The sequence below is a fragment of the Limulus polyphemus genome, unplaced genomic scaffold (assembly GCF_000517525.1).
Source record: "Limulus polyphemus unplaced genomic scaffold, Limulus_polyphemus-2.1.2 Scaffold8061, whole genome shotgun sequence".
Taxonomy (NCBI): Eukaryota; Metazoa; Arthropoda; class Merostomata; order Xiphosura; family Limulidae; genus Limulus; species Limulus polyphemus.
The window spans coordinates 752-16,520 of NW_013673671.1; the positions used below are offsets into that span (position 1 = coordinate 752).

The 15,769-nt window shown below is 37.6% G+C and overlaps 1 protein-coding gene across 1 annotated transcript in view; it reads left to right on the forward strand.

Annotated features, from left to right (window-relative positions):
- Positions 1 to 4,993: 4,993 nt before the first annotated feature.
- Positions 4,994 to 15,769, forward strand: part of LOC106475083 — a gene marked incomplete at its 3' end in the record, with an annotated part of 24,546 nt that continues 13,770 nt past the window's right edge. The window contains exons 1-5 of the mRNA XM_013935777.2: positions 4,994 to 5,323; positions 7,593 to 7,724; positions 11,906 to 12,027; positions 12,950 to 13,873; positions 15,066 to 15,163. Of these exons, the coding sequence (XP_013791231.2) occupies positions 4,999 to 5,323; positions 7,593 to 7,724; positions 11,906 to 12,027; positions 12,950 to 13,873; positions 15,066 to 15,163 (1,601 nt within the window). The remainder of the gene's footprint in view (positions 5,324 to 7,592; positions 7,725 to 11,905; positions 12,028 to 12,949; positions 13,874 to 15,065; positions 15,164 to 15,769) is intronic.

Consider the following 15,769-nt stretch of genomic DNA (forward strand, 5'->3'; position numbering starts at 1 on the left):
AGTTTCTATGAATCTGTCGTTGGCGTAGTTTAGAATGTAGATTGTATAAAGCTACGACGTTAGCGTAGTTTATAATGTGAAAGTTCTAAGTTCTGGGAAGTTTTTCTATGTGAACTAGTATTTGGGTTTTGTTTTCAGTATAGATGCTCCTGACTAGGACTTAAGCTACGTCACACGTGAATGAACTCAGAGCTAAAAAACCCTTCAGATTTGATCCGGGCAACTCTTTAACCTTAGAGTAATCGACCTTTAACCCACATGGTTTTGTTGATTACCAATAACTACAGTTAATTCCACTAATTACTGCTGAGGTTCTTTTACACAGAAAATGAGTAATTGTACTTTTTTGTGTGTTATTATTTCTTCCCACTGAATGCTGTAACAGACAAAATCATCAAAGTACCTAATATGATATGTTACTAAACCATATAAAAACAAGTCTGTAATTTGAGAGTAAAAGGATAAAGTGGTTAAACGTTCATAACCAGAGGTATGTTTAGTAACGCCCAGTCTCACTTGTTTAATAGCTAGCTGTTGTAGTAAACGTATTTATTAAAACAGAGACAGTCATATCCCTAATTTCTTGATATGTCAAAATGCGAGATTTTAAAAATATTTTTTTTTATGTAACCTCCTAGGTGGCGCTATTTAATGAGAAAAAATGTTATATTGTTTGTTGCTAAGGTGAAAGCAACACAATGGATTATGAGTGGTGTGCTTTAGCGCTGGTATCGAACCTCGAATTTTAGTGTGTAGCCCCCTTAGACTTACCACTGAGCTACAGGTGAGGGCAACGAGTTTTATTGTTTATGGTGTTAAACACAAAGTTACACAATGGGCCATCTGTGTTGGGCCCGTCGCAAGTATCAAACCCCGGTTTTTAGTGATACAGCTTCTTATAATGATCATTGAATCACGGATGAGGGTAACTCGATATACTGGTTGTGTTATGAGGCACAAAACTACACAATGTGCTTCCTTTGTTGAGCCTAACCGCGGGTATCGAACCCGTATTTTTAGTGTTATAAGTCCTCAGACATATCGCCGAGCCACCGACTTATTCTTGACACATATATATTGTTCCTGTCACATTCTTTGAAGTTGACAGTTTAAAAAAATTACCTTAGTGTGATCCAAGAGTTTTCCCGGAGCCGTCCGATTTTATTTCACCTTGGCCTAAAATCTTAATAGCAAAAGAAATGCTTTAACGGTATTTTATTGATTTTTCATATGTTTTTCAATTTGTTTTCTATCGATCTAAACCAATTCACCCTGTCTCTCGCAGAAAAGTCTTGGTGAAGAACTTGTTTCGTTGTCACGTGACTATAGAATAAAGAATCTTTCGAGAGCCCTCTGTTGCTTCGAATCTACATTAAGAAATGCTTTTCATCATACTAATACTAAGTGGTCGTATATCAGACGTAAACTACACAGGATTGACCTAATTCACACGATATTGGTTTAGTCCTTGATACCGGCCTCGAAAATCGATGCACGAAGTATTTAGTTTTCTTTTTTTGTTGTTTATATTTTATTGATGTAGAGATTATTTTCCGGATTTCATCAAATAATTCGAAGAAGGTTCACTGAAGAAACAACAACTAGTATCCATTGTGTTGAGGGTTTTCTTAGTCGGGGGGGGGGGTCAAATTATCATGAAGGTCAACTATGGCATCGAGAGACGATACTCTGAGCATAGGTTGTCAACCGGCACTGAGAGACTTGATATTCTACACGCACGACCGAAAGCAAATAAAAACATGTAATGATATCTCAACCATACTACATCTGCCATATCCAGGGCTGACAAGGCCTTTCGCTTAATACCAGGATTCATCTGGCTGTCTGGGATACGATGGTCATAGTAGTGGTCTAGGCGCTACATTTATATCCCCAATTACGTGAACTAGTTGGAGTGAAGTACATTAAGTAAGTGAGGGGTAGGAGCATCACATCCCTAACCAAGTCAACCTCCAGAACTGGAGCATTGCATCTCTAACCAAGTCAGCCTCCAGAACTGGAGCATTATATCCCTAACCAAGTCAACCTCCAGAACTGGAGCATTATATCCCTAACCAAGTCAACCTCCAGAACTGGAGCATCACATCCCTAACCAAGTCAACCTCCAGAACTGGAGCATTAGATCTCTAAACAAGTCAACCTCCAGAACTGGAGCATTAGATCTCTAAACAAGTCAACCTCCAGAACTGGAGCATCACATCCCTAACCAAGTCAAGCTCAATAACTGGAGCATTACATCCCTAACGAAGTGAACTTCCAGAACTGGAGCATTACATCCCTAACCAAGTCAAGCTCCAGAACTGGATCATTAAGTCTCTAAACAAGTCAGTCTCCAGAACTGGATCATTGATCTCTAAACAAGCCAACCTCCAGAACTGGAGCATCAACTTTCTAAAGAACCCAATGTCCAAAACTGGAGTATTAACTCTTTGAACTGAGATAACTTGTAAAACTGGAGTATTATATCTAAAGTAGTCAATATCCAGAACTGGGGGGTTAATCCTCCAAACATGCCAACCTCTAGAACTGGGGAGTTAATCCTCCAAACATGCCAACCTCCAGAAATGAACACAAAAGTACAAAGTCCTATAGACCGAGCGGTTTCGAAAGATGGACCTTTCTTCGAGGTGGTCCATTCTTCATCATAGGCAAACTGACATGAAGCATTAACTCTTTGAACAGAGATAACTTCCAGAACTGGAGTTTTGGTTCTTCGTAAACTAACCAGTCCCAGATGACTTACTTTTGAAAGCGCGAAGCGGCCAGGAAGACATGTTAAAACAGGTAGTCATATTGATTAAAAAACATGTTCGATAATATAAACTTTTTTTTATACATCCTTGAAAATGTAAGCGGAATACAATAAAAGATGCAGGAACTGATTTTTATTACATGTCGAAGTGTTGGGACTCTTGTCCTTGGGTTATGGTAATATATTCTATCTGTATACTGTGAGGAATATGCCTTGATTTCGACTCATGACGTGAATATATATATTCTTCCCATTGATTGGTATATACTGTTATCTTGTATTTGTTGTCGCCAGGCGACCGATCTCTCCAGCTATCATTTCTCACATTGGTATTATTTAAATTAAGAGTGGTGGGAAACCTGTTAGAAAGTAGGTCAAAATAGAACAATATACGGAGTTCTAGCTCCACTGGTTCACTGGTTACAGCTCGCGTGACCTATCTTTTTGTTCCTTCGTTCGCCCCGCCCTCTAGGTTAAAGCAGTTAAAACAATGACCTCAGCTAAACCTGTAAAAATCTTGACATCACGTGAATTTGAAGCTGTTCTATAAAGTATTAAACATTTTATCCTTTCCACTGTCGTGAAACCTCGTGATGAGACAGTATATACTTCTTGTGGATGTGTAACCCTTTTTATGCACAATCGCTAAAACAGCAAAGTTCAACATAACACGTATTAGAAAAGTCATGAAAATATCACAAGCCTAACAAACCAGGCAAGTTCTGGAGATCAAAATAACAGCAACTACCATTTAAGAAACCAGGTGGTAACTAGATGGTAAGGGACTAGCATCTAACAAACTAGGTAAGAATTGGAGGTAACAAACATGATAAGCCGATACAGCGAGACTGGTAATTATTATCCAGTGCCTGTTATTATTATGAAGATATTAATGTAGAGGAAAGGAACTTATAAATGTGTGTGATGACTATGGAACTAACAGCGACGTGAAGTAACTGAATGTTGAACGTTGTTTATGTGTGTTGTGGAAACTTCAGAATTGACCATCTAGTTTCATCGTATACGATGTTGTTAGGTAAAAACTGAATTTTTTTGGGGGTGGGTGGGAAGGGGCAAGTCTCAATAATTTATGAAAAAACATAGTTAGGGAGTTATTGTTTAGTAAGGACCCGCTAAATTAGTTTTAATTATTACAACGTTTCGGCCCATAGTATCTGGTGATCACGAGGAGACCTCAGTATAATACCACCATTAAAGTACGAAGAAACGTATTACGTATAAAAGATACTTTGTTTTCAATACGTTGTGTGTGGCTTCTGCTCAGTATTACGTATAAAAGATACTTTGTTTTCAATACGTTGTGTGTGGCTTCTGCTCAGTATTACGTATAAAAGATACTTTGTTTTCAATACGTTGTGTGTGGCTTCTGCTCAGTTAAACGAATTCATCTGTCGTTTTATTGTTACGTATAAGAAGAAATGTCGTCCGTACTTATCACGTAGTATTGTCGTCCGTACTTATCACGTAGTATTGTCGTCCGTACTTATCACGTAGTATTGTCGTCCGTACTTATCACGTAGTATTGTCGTCCGTACTTATCACGTAGTATCGTCGTCCGTACTTATCACGTAGTATTGTCGTTCGTACTTATCACGTAGTATTGTCGTCCGTACTTATCACGTAGTATCGTCGTCCGTACTTATCACGTAGTATCGTCGTCCGTACTTATCTCGTAGTATTGTCGTCCGTACTTATCATCGTAGTATTGTCGTCCGTACTTATCACGTAGTATTGTCGTCCGTACTTATCACGTAGTATTGTCGTCCGTATTTAACATGTAGTATCGTAGTCCGTACTTATCACGTAGTATTGTCGTCCGTACTTATCATGTTGTATTGTGGTCCGTACTTATCATGTAGTATTGTCGTCCGTACTTATCATGTTGTATTGTCGTGCGTACTTATCATGTAGTATTGTCGTCCTTACTTATCATGTTGTATTGTCGTCCGTACTTATCACGTAGTATAGTCGTCCGTACTCTTCATGTAGTATTGTCGTCCGTACTTATCACGTAGTATTGTCGTTCGTACTTATCACGCAGTATTGTCGTCCGTATTTATCATGTAGCTTTATTTTCCACTAGTTTTATATGAAACATCAATATTAAAGTATAATAAAAACATAATCATTGTTGTTTAATTATTACAGGTAAACGTTGTTAAATAAAAACTAAATAAGATATTCTTCTTTTGCAGATATAAAGAATGATACTTTTTAAAAGTGCTTATTTAGCGCTTTTATTCCTGCTATTCAAACAATGGGTGTTTGTGATTGGACAAAATTTGACAAATGAGGAATGTCTGGTTTCGAATCGTTACTTGGAGGTGGTGCCAGATGCCGACGTCACCATTGGAGTCCTCTTGAACGTTCATCAACCAGGAAAAGGGATTTATGGCTGCGGCAATACGACGGTAGAGGGCGTCGAAACTTACGAAATATTGCGATGGGCCGTTTCGCTGCTAAACCAACATGCAGGGGTTATCAACGGGCAGAATATCACTGATACATTTATTCCTGGTATTAAAATAGGTGAGCGTTTATATATAGGGGTATAATATAGTGGAAGTTATGTAGTGGAGGGGTATATATAATGGAAGTTAGGTAGTGGAGGGGTATATATAGTGGACGTTATATAGTGTAGGGGTATATATAGTGGAGGAGTATATATATAGTGGTAGTTATGTACTGTAGGGGTATATATAGTGGAAGTTATGTAGTAGAGGGGTATATATAGTGGAAGTTATGTAGTGGAGGAGTATATATATATATATATAGTGGAAGTTATATAGTGGTAGGGGTATATATAGTGGAAGTTATGTAGTGGAGGGGTATACATATAGTGGAAGTTATGTAGTGGAGGGGTATATATAGTGGAAGTTATGTAGTGGAGGGGTATATATATATAGTGGAAGTTATGTAGTGGAGGAGTATATATAGTAGAAAAAATTTCGCTCTCGTTTTTGTCGTTATCAAATTATGTCCGAAAGCATGAATTTCGTCGAGAATCGATACCTGAATGTTAAGCTATATAGTTAGGTTTTAGTAAGCAGTGATATGTGGACATAAAGATTATTAAGCAGTGACATCTGAACATAAAGATTTGTAAGCAGTGACATGTGGACATAAATATTAGTAAGCAGTGACGTGTGGACATAAAGATTATTAAGCAGTGACGTGTGGACATAAAGATTATTAAGCAGTGACATGTGGACATAAATATTAGTAAGCAGTGACATGTGGACATAAATATTAGTAAGCAGTGACATGTGGACATAAAGATTATTAAGTAGTAACATGTCGATATAAAGATTAGTAAGCAGTGACATGTGGACATAAAGATTAGTAAACAGTGACATCTGAACATAAAGATTTGTAAGCAGTGACATGTGGACATAAAGATTAGTAAACAGTGACATCTAAACATAAAGATTTGTAAGCAGTGACACGTGGACATAAAGATTAGTAAACAGTGACATGTGGACATAAATATTAGTAAACAGTGACATGTGGACATAAAGATTAGTAAGCAATGACGTGTAGACATAAAGAGACAAAGTTCTGGTCTTGATCTCTACTGCTTTATATTAAAAGTGCAATCCACTTACACTTACACTGGGTACGAAGTAAAATAATACAAATTATACATAGTAAAGAATAGTAATTAAATAAAGTAAAAATGTAAAAGTTGTTACTGCCGACTGGTTACCTCCTCTTCATCTGTAGCTGGGAAATAGAAATGAGGACTGCTCACTTACAAACGTGCTGCGACAGGACTCCATAACTGAAAGGAGGAGAACCTGTACTAAAACCCCGTCTAGCGTATACTAGGAGACACAAAAGATCGATGTACGAATGGGTTAGAAATTTAACGAGAATGTTTGTATTTTTACTTGTTACAGAGCCCACAGCTATTAAATTGGATTAGATATAATTTATAATTATTCCATTTCTCCCTCTGCAGCTGCTATTTGATAGGTTCCCGACCATCATACTTAGTATAAGTTTTGTCAATGACATTTATAAATTATCTGGACAAAGGCTTCCCGTTTGTTCAAACATACCGACTTAAAACTAGCTCGTTGTCCTGACGATGTTATGATAGTTAATTTCAGCAATATGCGCATCAGTTGAAGACAGTAGAAGTTTAAGAGTAGTTAAACGATTCCATGTCAAAATAATGTGAATTACACATTATTACAGACTATCTTACGAACTATTCTTTTCTAAGAAGCGCCATCTAGTAACACATTTTATATATTAATGAGAAAAAAAGTTTAAATGACAAACATCGACTCGCAAGTCCATTTATTTTAATCGGAAGTGGAGTAACATTTCAGATAATCATCCCAAAGCTTGAGGAACTGTAATGAAAAATGTAGAGAACGTAATGAGTTTTGAATTATGAATATTAAAAAGAAAAATGTAAACATTTTTGAAGCATTCTTGATATAAGGAACCCAGACTGATCTAAAGTTTGACATAAGGAACCCATCCAATTTGAAGTGAATGTCCTGAAATTACTTGTTAGTTCCAGGGTTCGAAGATAAAACTTTTTTTGTCATCGAAAAGTTGTCAGTTACCAGTTTCTATGTTGGGAATGTATCCATGGTAGGGATTGAATATCAACTTTTAGAGTTATAAGTCCTCGGTATTAACGCTGAACCACCTAGGGGGCCGAAAAATATGTAATGAAAAAAAGAAATATTAATATCTAATTCAAAGGTTCTATGTTATTTCGTAAAATGTTTCAGACTTTTATATAATTAACATCATCTTTCATTTATGGCTTTTCATATAGGTTTGAAGATTTACGACACTTGTGGCCACTCGGGGGCAGCAGTGGCGCAACTGACTGAATGGTTTCCAGAAATAATTTCTGACTCAGGATTTTGCTCAGCCACGTCAAATGCCACGTCAGATTGGATAATTGGTAGGATTTCCTAACTCTAATACCAAGTAGCTACAGTTAATAATAAAGAAATGAACTATATGTTGGAATACTAAACTTGCCTTGGAATAAGTTTGGCAGGGTCGGCCGTGACGGGCTGTGTATTGGAGGGTCCGACGCGATGCACTTTCCATTGTATAGGTATTATAAGAATGGAAGACAATCCAGTTATTCGATTCAAAGCTGAAAAAAGTTTTTGTGAAATAATCCCGTGAGGGGCAGGCGTGGCCTAATGGCTAGTTTACTGAATTGCATATCTAAAGGTCCAAGTTTTCCTTCACATTACCGCTCTTTCTTCTGTGGGTGCATTCATTATGGAGGCAGACTTGCTGCTTTTTCTCTGGGGGAAAAGTTCAAAATGATGGACGGCTACATCTGAGCTCTGATTTTAGGATAACATTTTAATGTTTACAAAACCTGCTAATGCACTAAATATGGTAAAACACGGCAAATTGTCTAAATGAATATCTGAAGTGCTTGAAATGAGACAGGATGAGATAGGATGCCACTCCAATTCTTTTCAGGGGGGCCCAAAACCATCCCTCTACCTTTTACTAGACTGTAAGCTTCTCAGTGGGGAAGGTTCAATAGACGAGGCAATAAATATTTACTGAGGCAAGGGATATGGGGAGAGAACCTATATATTTTTTATTACTAAAATGTCATAAAAAAGCAAGGCGAGAATGAAACAAAGTGATACACGGATAGAGCAACGAACTCTCTCGCTAAGGGCTCGGTCAATGTGACCGAGTTCGTAACCAAAAAGTAATCACCAGTTTCCACACGATAACTCGTAACAGTATATATCTATCTATACTTAATTTTATTGCCATTTGAACCGTGTTTAGCTAATAATCCCGCCACACAAGTTGTAAAACACTCCGCGAACACGTGCAGTTCACGTTATCATATCAAATTATCTTACCTAATGAGTTTCTACTTTTTACATTTTAGTTATTTTTATAATAATAAATAAAGAATACACATGGGAAATAAGAAATATAGTACTCAGCTTCAAAATTTTCTCAAACCATTCAGCGTCCTCTTTTCTCCCACTTCAAGCATTGTTTATAATACAGATCTACAAACGCTGTTCGAACTAAAGTCACTAACCTAAGTTGTCCTTATTCAAACATCACTTTATTATTGTTACTTTGGTGACTAGACGCATTTCATGGGTATGTTTTAGGGTCATATTATGTACTTGTAAAACTGGTTGTTCTATATGTATTCAAAGTACTTATACCCCTTGGAACCAGAGAGGTTTTCAATAGTTGGGGACCCCCCGACCCAACTGTCAACGCTTGCATTAATGCTTATATGTTGATGTTCGTGCTTTTGCATCTTCTCCTAGTTTCAAGTTAGTTTGCTTAATTTTAGCAGGACGAAAATAATTTTTGTTTTTAGACCTCAAACCACATTAAGCCTACTTTTATCGTATAAAAATCCAAATCCAGAAGTGAAACAAATAGAGTTGTTTCACTGTTAGAAAGCTCGTGATGCATCATTTCTGCAGATGCATTCTGCAAGGTGTATTAAAATACTCACTCGGAGATCGCACGTGCACGCCTCCGTTTCAAACAAACCACAGTAAAATGGCTGACGAGTCAACTCGTCTTCATTAAACCTATTCGTCCATACTATTCACAAATCTTTTATTCGAGGCTTGACTACATCTTCGTTATGTTGCATTATGGGATTCCTAGTAAGGTCGAGGTCGTCTAAAGGTGCGTCCAAATTGGACGCGAGCAGCACCGCTTGGAGGAGTTCGCCGCGTCCCTGAAATAGAACTTGTCTCTACCTACCAGTTAAAACCACCCTCGACACAACTCAAAAGAAAGACAATGTAAAAATTGATTTACGAAGTTCAGCGGTCCTCTGTTGTATAATTATAATCAAGCAAATACTAGAGGGAATCCTCAATAGCCGCTGCACTTGGAATCCTTTTAAGCAGGATTAGAGAAAATTAATATGTGAGAACTTTATTTTCCTTTTTATTAGCGATATTTTTGTGCGCCATTAATAACAAGCTTGGGGCGCGCGATTCAGTTAACTTACTCATCAGAATCTCTACGAGCTTAGCCTCAAATTGAAATTATTTTGGGTAGGAGTAGAGGAAATTAATCTATGAGACTTTGGGCGTGGTCAAATATATCACTCGAAAGGATTTGCCCCCTGAATTCAAAACTGTAATTAGACCTCAAATCGGTCAACAGATGACGGAAGTATGAGCTAAAAGTTTGTACTTGCAATTAAAAACAAACCTCATAGCCATTTTGTGAGCCGCTATGTCGCGGCTAGTAAAAACATTTCCAAAAATGGACAAAACCTGGCTGAGCATCACAGGTGTACTTGTGTGTAAAGGCTCTGATGTCGTTTAGGATAAATAGATGGATTGAACTGGCCACACATACAGACACTACAGACAGGATCCCAGAATTCACCAACGAACTGAACTTGTCACATACACACACTACAGACAGGATCCCAGAATTCACTAGACACTTGAACTTGTCACATACATACACATACTACAGCCAGGATCCCAGCATTTACCAACCACCTGAACTGGCCACACTACAGACAGGATCCCAGAATTCACCAACCACATGAACTGGCCACACTACAGCCAGGATCCCAGCATTTACCAACCACCTGAACTGGCCACACTACAGACCTGTAGTGTGGCCAGTTCAAGTGGTTGGTGAATTCTGGGATCCTGGGATCCTGTCTGTAGTGTGTGTATGTGACAAGTTCATGTGGTTGGTGAATTCTACGATCCTGGCAAGTGGTTGGTGAATTCTAAACTGGCCACACTACAGACAAGATCCCAGAATTCACCAACCACCTGGACAGATAACATCCCACGATACAATTCACATTGAAAATAGAAAACGATAACAAGTCCCCAATCCTCGATGTTATTGTTACCAAAACACTTAACTTATAATCCTCAAGAGTTTACAGGGAACCCCAGATAGTGGGTAAACGCCTCGCTGTAAGTCAAACCACCTCAACAAAGTAAAAACGGGTGTAGTTTTAAGTATGGACAAGATTTATCATGATAAAGAAGGAAGCCAGTCACTGCGTGTTATGTATGCTCAGGCGAAAGTGATTAACCCTCACCGGATAAGTCCGCTTTTAACGGAATAGTGCTTACTGTATATCGTTTAAGTCTAGGAATAAGTAGATCGAACACCAGGTATAATATACGAATAACACAATCTTTATTAAACTTAAGACAAAAACACAAAATGTGTTCTTATCACCGACGGCCCTTCTGCCAACAATCTAGTCTTTTGTTGCCACAGTAACCACAATATCAACGGGATAATCCGTACGTGTTATAATAAGTCAAACAAACCACTGTTATTGTGTAGCTACCATTCATAAGGCTTTCAGCATAAAATATAATAAAATAAAAAGTAAAGCTAGTATTCACAATGTTTTTGTTTGTTTGTTTTAGCGCAAAGTTACACAGTAGTTATCTGCACTTAGCCGTTCTTAATTTTGAGCTGACGGACTAGACGAAAGGCAGCTAGTCGAGGGTACCCACCGCCAACTCTTGGACTACTTGATCTTGCCTGATCGATCAGAGGAATTTGTTTGTTTGTTTGTTTTAGCGCACAGTTACACAGTGGGCTATCTGCGCTTTGTCTGCTGCGGGGAATTGAAACCCGGATTTTATCGTTATAAGTCCGTAAAGTCCGGGGGACAGAGGGATTCGATCGTTATTACTCTTGTTTCTTTGTTTTGTTTGTTTTTGAATTTCGCGCAAAGCTACACGAGGGCTATCTGCGCTGTTATTACTCTCATTGTATACCTTCTGCTCCAAAGTTCAGAACACGTTTTTGAGAGTCACGAACCATGAATCCTCCGATTCACAATCCGGGTACGATAACTACCATGCCACGCCCGGCCTCCTATTCGCAAGGAATTTAAGTATCTCATAATCAGTTTTTATTGAAGAAGGAACATAAAGGCAATTATTTTCTTGCATCTAGAAAAAAAAAGCAATTTTAATTCTAGCTCTACACATATTTTATAGAAAGTGATTTAATATAATAATATTACTATCTCGTCTTAGTATCCACAGGTCATTTCTTAATGTAACTATCCATTAACAATAAATTACAGCGATTGTTTGGTACTTTTATTCGTAGGTTTAATCGATATGACAAGATTAACAAGTCTGCCTCACGTGACTGATTCTCTTCAAGATAACGAAATACCCATAATTCCATTAGAGTTCAGTGCAACGGTTTCTCCAGATCATCTTGCAATGGTTCGTACTTCCTTATAAAAAAAACAATCATCTTGCAATGGTTCGAACTGTATCCTGAATTCTAAATACACATTTAGTTTCTAAGTAAATAGCTAATTTTTAGTTAACGAACTTCTTTATAACGAAATAATAACATTTAACACCTTAGAATATTTATAACCAAAACGTTTTAGAAATATTATTCTAAAGTTTTTATCGTTTTCTGAGAGTAAGCTCGTTATCAGTCACCACACATCTTTCTGTTATCTACAACAGATAAACGTACACTAGTAGCGATATATTAGATGTCATACACTAGTAGCCAAATGTTAAATGTCATACACTAGTAGCCAAATGTTAGATGTCATACACTAGTAGCCACATGTTAGATGTCATACACTAGTAGCCACATGTTAGATGTCATCTAACATGTGCCTACTAGTGTATGTCATACACTAGTAGCCACATGTTAGATGTCATACACTAGTAGCCACATGTTAGATGTCATACACTAGTAGCCACATGTTAGATGTCATACATTAGTAGCCACATGTTAGATGTCATACACTAGTAGCCACATGTTAGATGTCATACACTAGTAGCCACATGTTAAATTTAAACATTAACTGTGCAGTAGTTAAGTTTATAGAGTATCCGTACAGATAAGGTTTATGATTTGGTCGTATCTCAAGTTTATAGAGTATCCGTACAGATAAGGTTTATGATCTGATAGTATCTTCAGTCTATAGATCATCCGTACAGATAAGGTTTATGATTTGATCGTACACTAAATGTAAATAGTAATCTGTCTCTCTAAGTTTTATTCTAAACCAAGTTTTAGTAAGTTTTTAAAAAAAAATCACGTGATCTTGTATTGATATGACTTCTTTTCTGTGGCTAGTGAAGTGTTGATTAAAACAACCGACTTTGTTAATTGTTTTAGACCATAGCTGAAGTCGCCCTCGACATGGAATGGGAAAAAATTGCTGTCTTACATGCGAACGACAAGCACAGTATTCGTGCAACCGAAACACTAGGGCAAGTAGCAACGATTGGAAAACTGTGTATTTCTAAAGTAGAAAGTATCCCATCAGAACAAAACGAGGAAGGTTTCAGATCTGGGAGAAAAGCGTATCGCGATCTGCTTAACAGAGTCACCGTTGAGCTGGAAGATAAAACGCCTGTTATTGTGATTGGCCATGGACGTATAATACAACGTTTCATCCAGGCGATGGCCGAGGACCCCCAAAAGGTGGCGAGGTTTCAGTGGATCTTTTCTTGGAATCCGGATATAGAATCTCTTGCCAGCTTAGAAAATACATTGAACAAAAAGAATGTCTTTTCTATCGCCGTCTATCCGCAAGCTGTCCGTCAGCTGGAAGATTATTGGGCTAAGCTTCAGGACTTGGGTTCCACAACTATGCAAGAAAGTCGCTGGTTTCTAGAGTACATTATGAGCAATAAAAAGTGCAGTGTGATGGGTCTTGATGGGTCACAGTTTAGAAACCTCCCAGTTTGTTCTAATCACCTTCTTTCAGAGTCTCCTGGTCAGGTATTATTAAGAACATCACGAGCTATTCCAAGTATTCACGCGCTCTTTACATATGCACACGCACTTCGTAAAGCTTGGGAAATCAAGTGCTCTGGACGTCCTGGTGCTTGCTCATCTTTCCAACAGATGTCGCGACGAGAATTTATACAGCAGTACTTAAAGCCGTTAGAATTTACTCTTAGAGCCAATAACAGGAGCCCTCCTGAAGTGAGCGGCCAGAAATTCCGAGGAAGCCAACTGGGAAAAGTGGATAATATACATTTAGGTTTAACACTGTATACATTTGATAAAACTCTGGGAGTAGAACCTCGACAGGTACGTATTTCACGATTCTGTTTGTCAGTTAATATTACAGGAATATTAGTTATGGACAGTAACTAGCTGGACGTTCAGAAGGTGGAATTTCCTGGAATTTTCTTAAAACAAAGACATTAAATTACACATATTCTTATTTTTCTCTTGTTTATTTTGTATAAGGGGGGTTCTGTTCCCACCTCCTATGTAAATAAACTATAATTAATTAATAAGGTCCAAAACGTCTCTTTTACCAATTAGGCCTTAAATTACAGTTGACAAATGACTTTGGTTGCTCAGTGCTCCCGTAGAAAAAACATCATATTTAAGTTACTGTAGAAAAAAAAAAATAGTCCGATTAACAGGACGAAAATTGTTGTTTGTTTTTGAGAGAATAGTTTAATAAAAATGAAACGTTTTTCTAAGAATTAGGAAGTTCATGAATGAGGATTTTATAATTAACCTTTATGCAAGAACAACAAAAAGATCGCTGGAGTTTTAAGAATGTCCACATAGTTACTAGTTCTACTGAATCATTCATTGATATGAAGCCAACTGATTGTCGAAGTTGCACAGCAGAGTAGTAGGAGTTAAACATGATTTACCCAATCCAAGAGTTGTGTACCGTTCTCGTTGGATGCAATGTTCTTTCTCATCCTAACACCTTTAATCCCATTATAATCCTAACACCTTTAATAGCGTTCTAACCCTCACACCTTTAACATTATTTTAACCCTAACACCTTTAATCCCATTCTAATCCTAACACCTTTAATGTCGTTCTAACCCTCACACCTTTAATCCCATTCTAGCCCTAACACCTTTAATATCGTTCTAACTCTAACACCTTTAATCCCATTCTAACCCTAACACCTTTAATATCGTTCTAACTCTTACACCTTTAACATTATTTTAACCCTAACACCTTTTATATCGTTCTAACTCTAACACCTTTAATCCCATTCTAACCCTAACACCTTTAATCCCATTCTAACCCTAACACCTTTAATCCCATTCCAACCCTAACACCTTTAATCCTGTCGCGGATACTCCGTAAGGGTTAACTCCTGTCACGCATGCTTGATAAATGCTAAATCCTGTCGCGCATGCTCGATAGATGCTAACTCCTGTTGCGCATGCTTATTATTTCAGTATCTGAATTTTTTCGTTTTTCACCTCAAAGTATTAAGTTTAAATGTTTTTCCTTTATGTAGTTAGTGTTTTACGACAGTGTTCGAGCCCACGTTGTTGACAGTCATTTTGAATATTACCCTTCTACATGCTCACCAAGTGGGTGCATGCACTGTGTCAAGTAAGTTGATGAATTTTATGACAACTGTGTTCCTATGAGAGTTTGGTAGATATAAAACAATTTGTATTCGTTATCAATTGTAATTACCATGGGCGTAGGCAAGGGGGACACCCCCATTACCATGAGCGTAGGCAAGGGGACACCACCCCCCACACCGAATTATCTAATCAAAATTTAAAGAATAACCTAAAAGAAAAACCATCTGCATTTCCCTAGTTATAGTTTTGATATAATTTTGCCATCTTGCTCCCCCTGTAACAAATCCTGGGGACGCCCATGTTAATTACTATTTAGTATATAAAGCTAAGTTTGTGTCTGTTTGCTCGCACCTTTCGGTCCCCATAATAGTAAGCCTATAAAGATATGGAATCAACGTATTCAGCTTTAATTTCTGTGACGTCACATTTTCAGTGTCAATAAAACGTTTGTAGTCTAATTTTTTTCACAGAAGATGGACTGGATTTTTGCAAAAATAAATTGGTTTTTATTCACTTTATTTTGGGAGGGGAATTAGGTATGATAAACATTTCTGACGCTAGTTATGTACCTCAGAGTAAAATGTCGAGAAAAAGAAAAAAAAACAATTCTGATTGCCAATCACTAGCA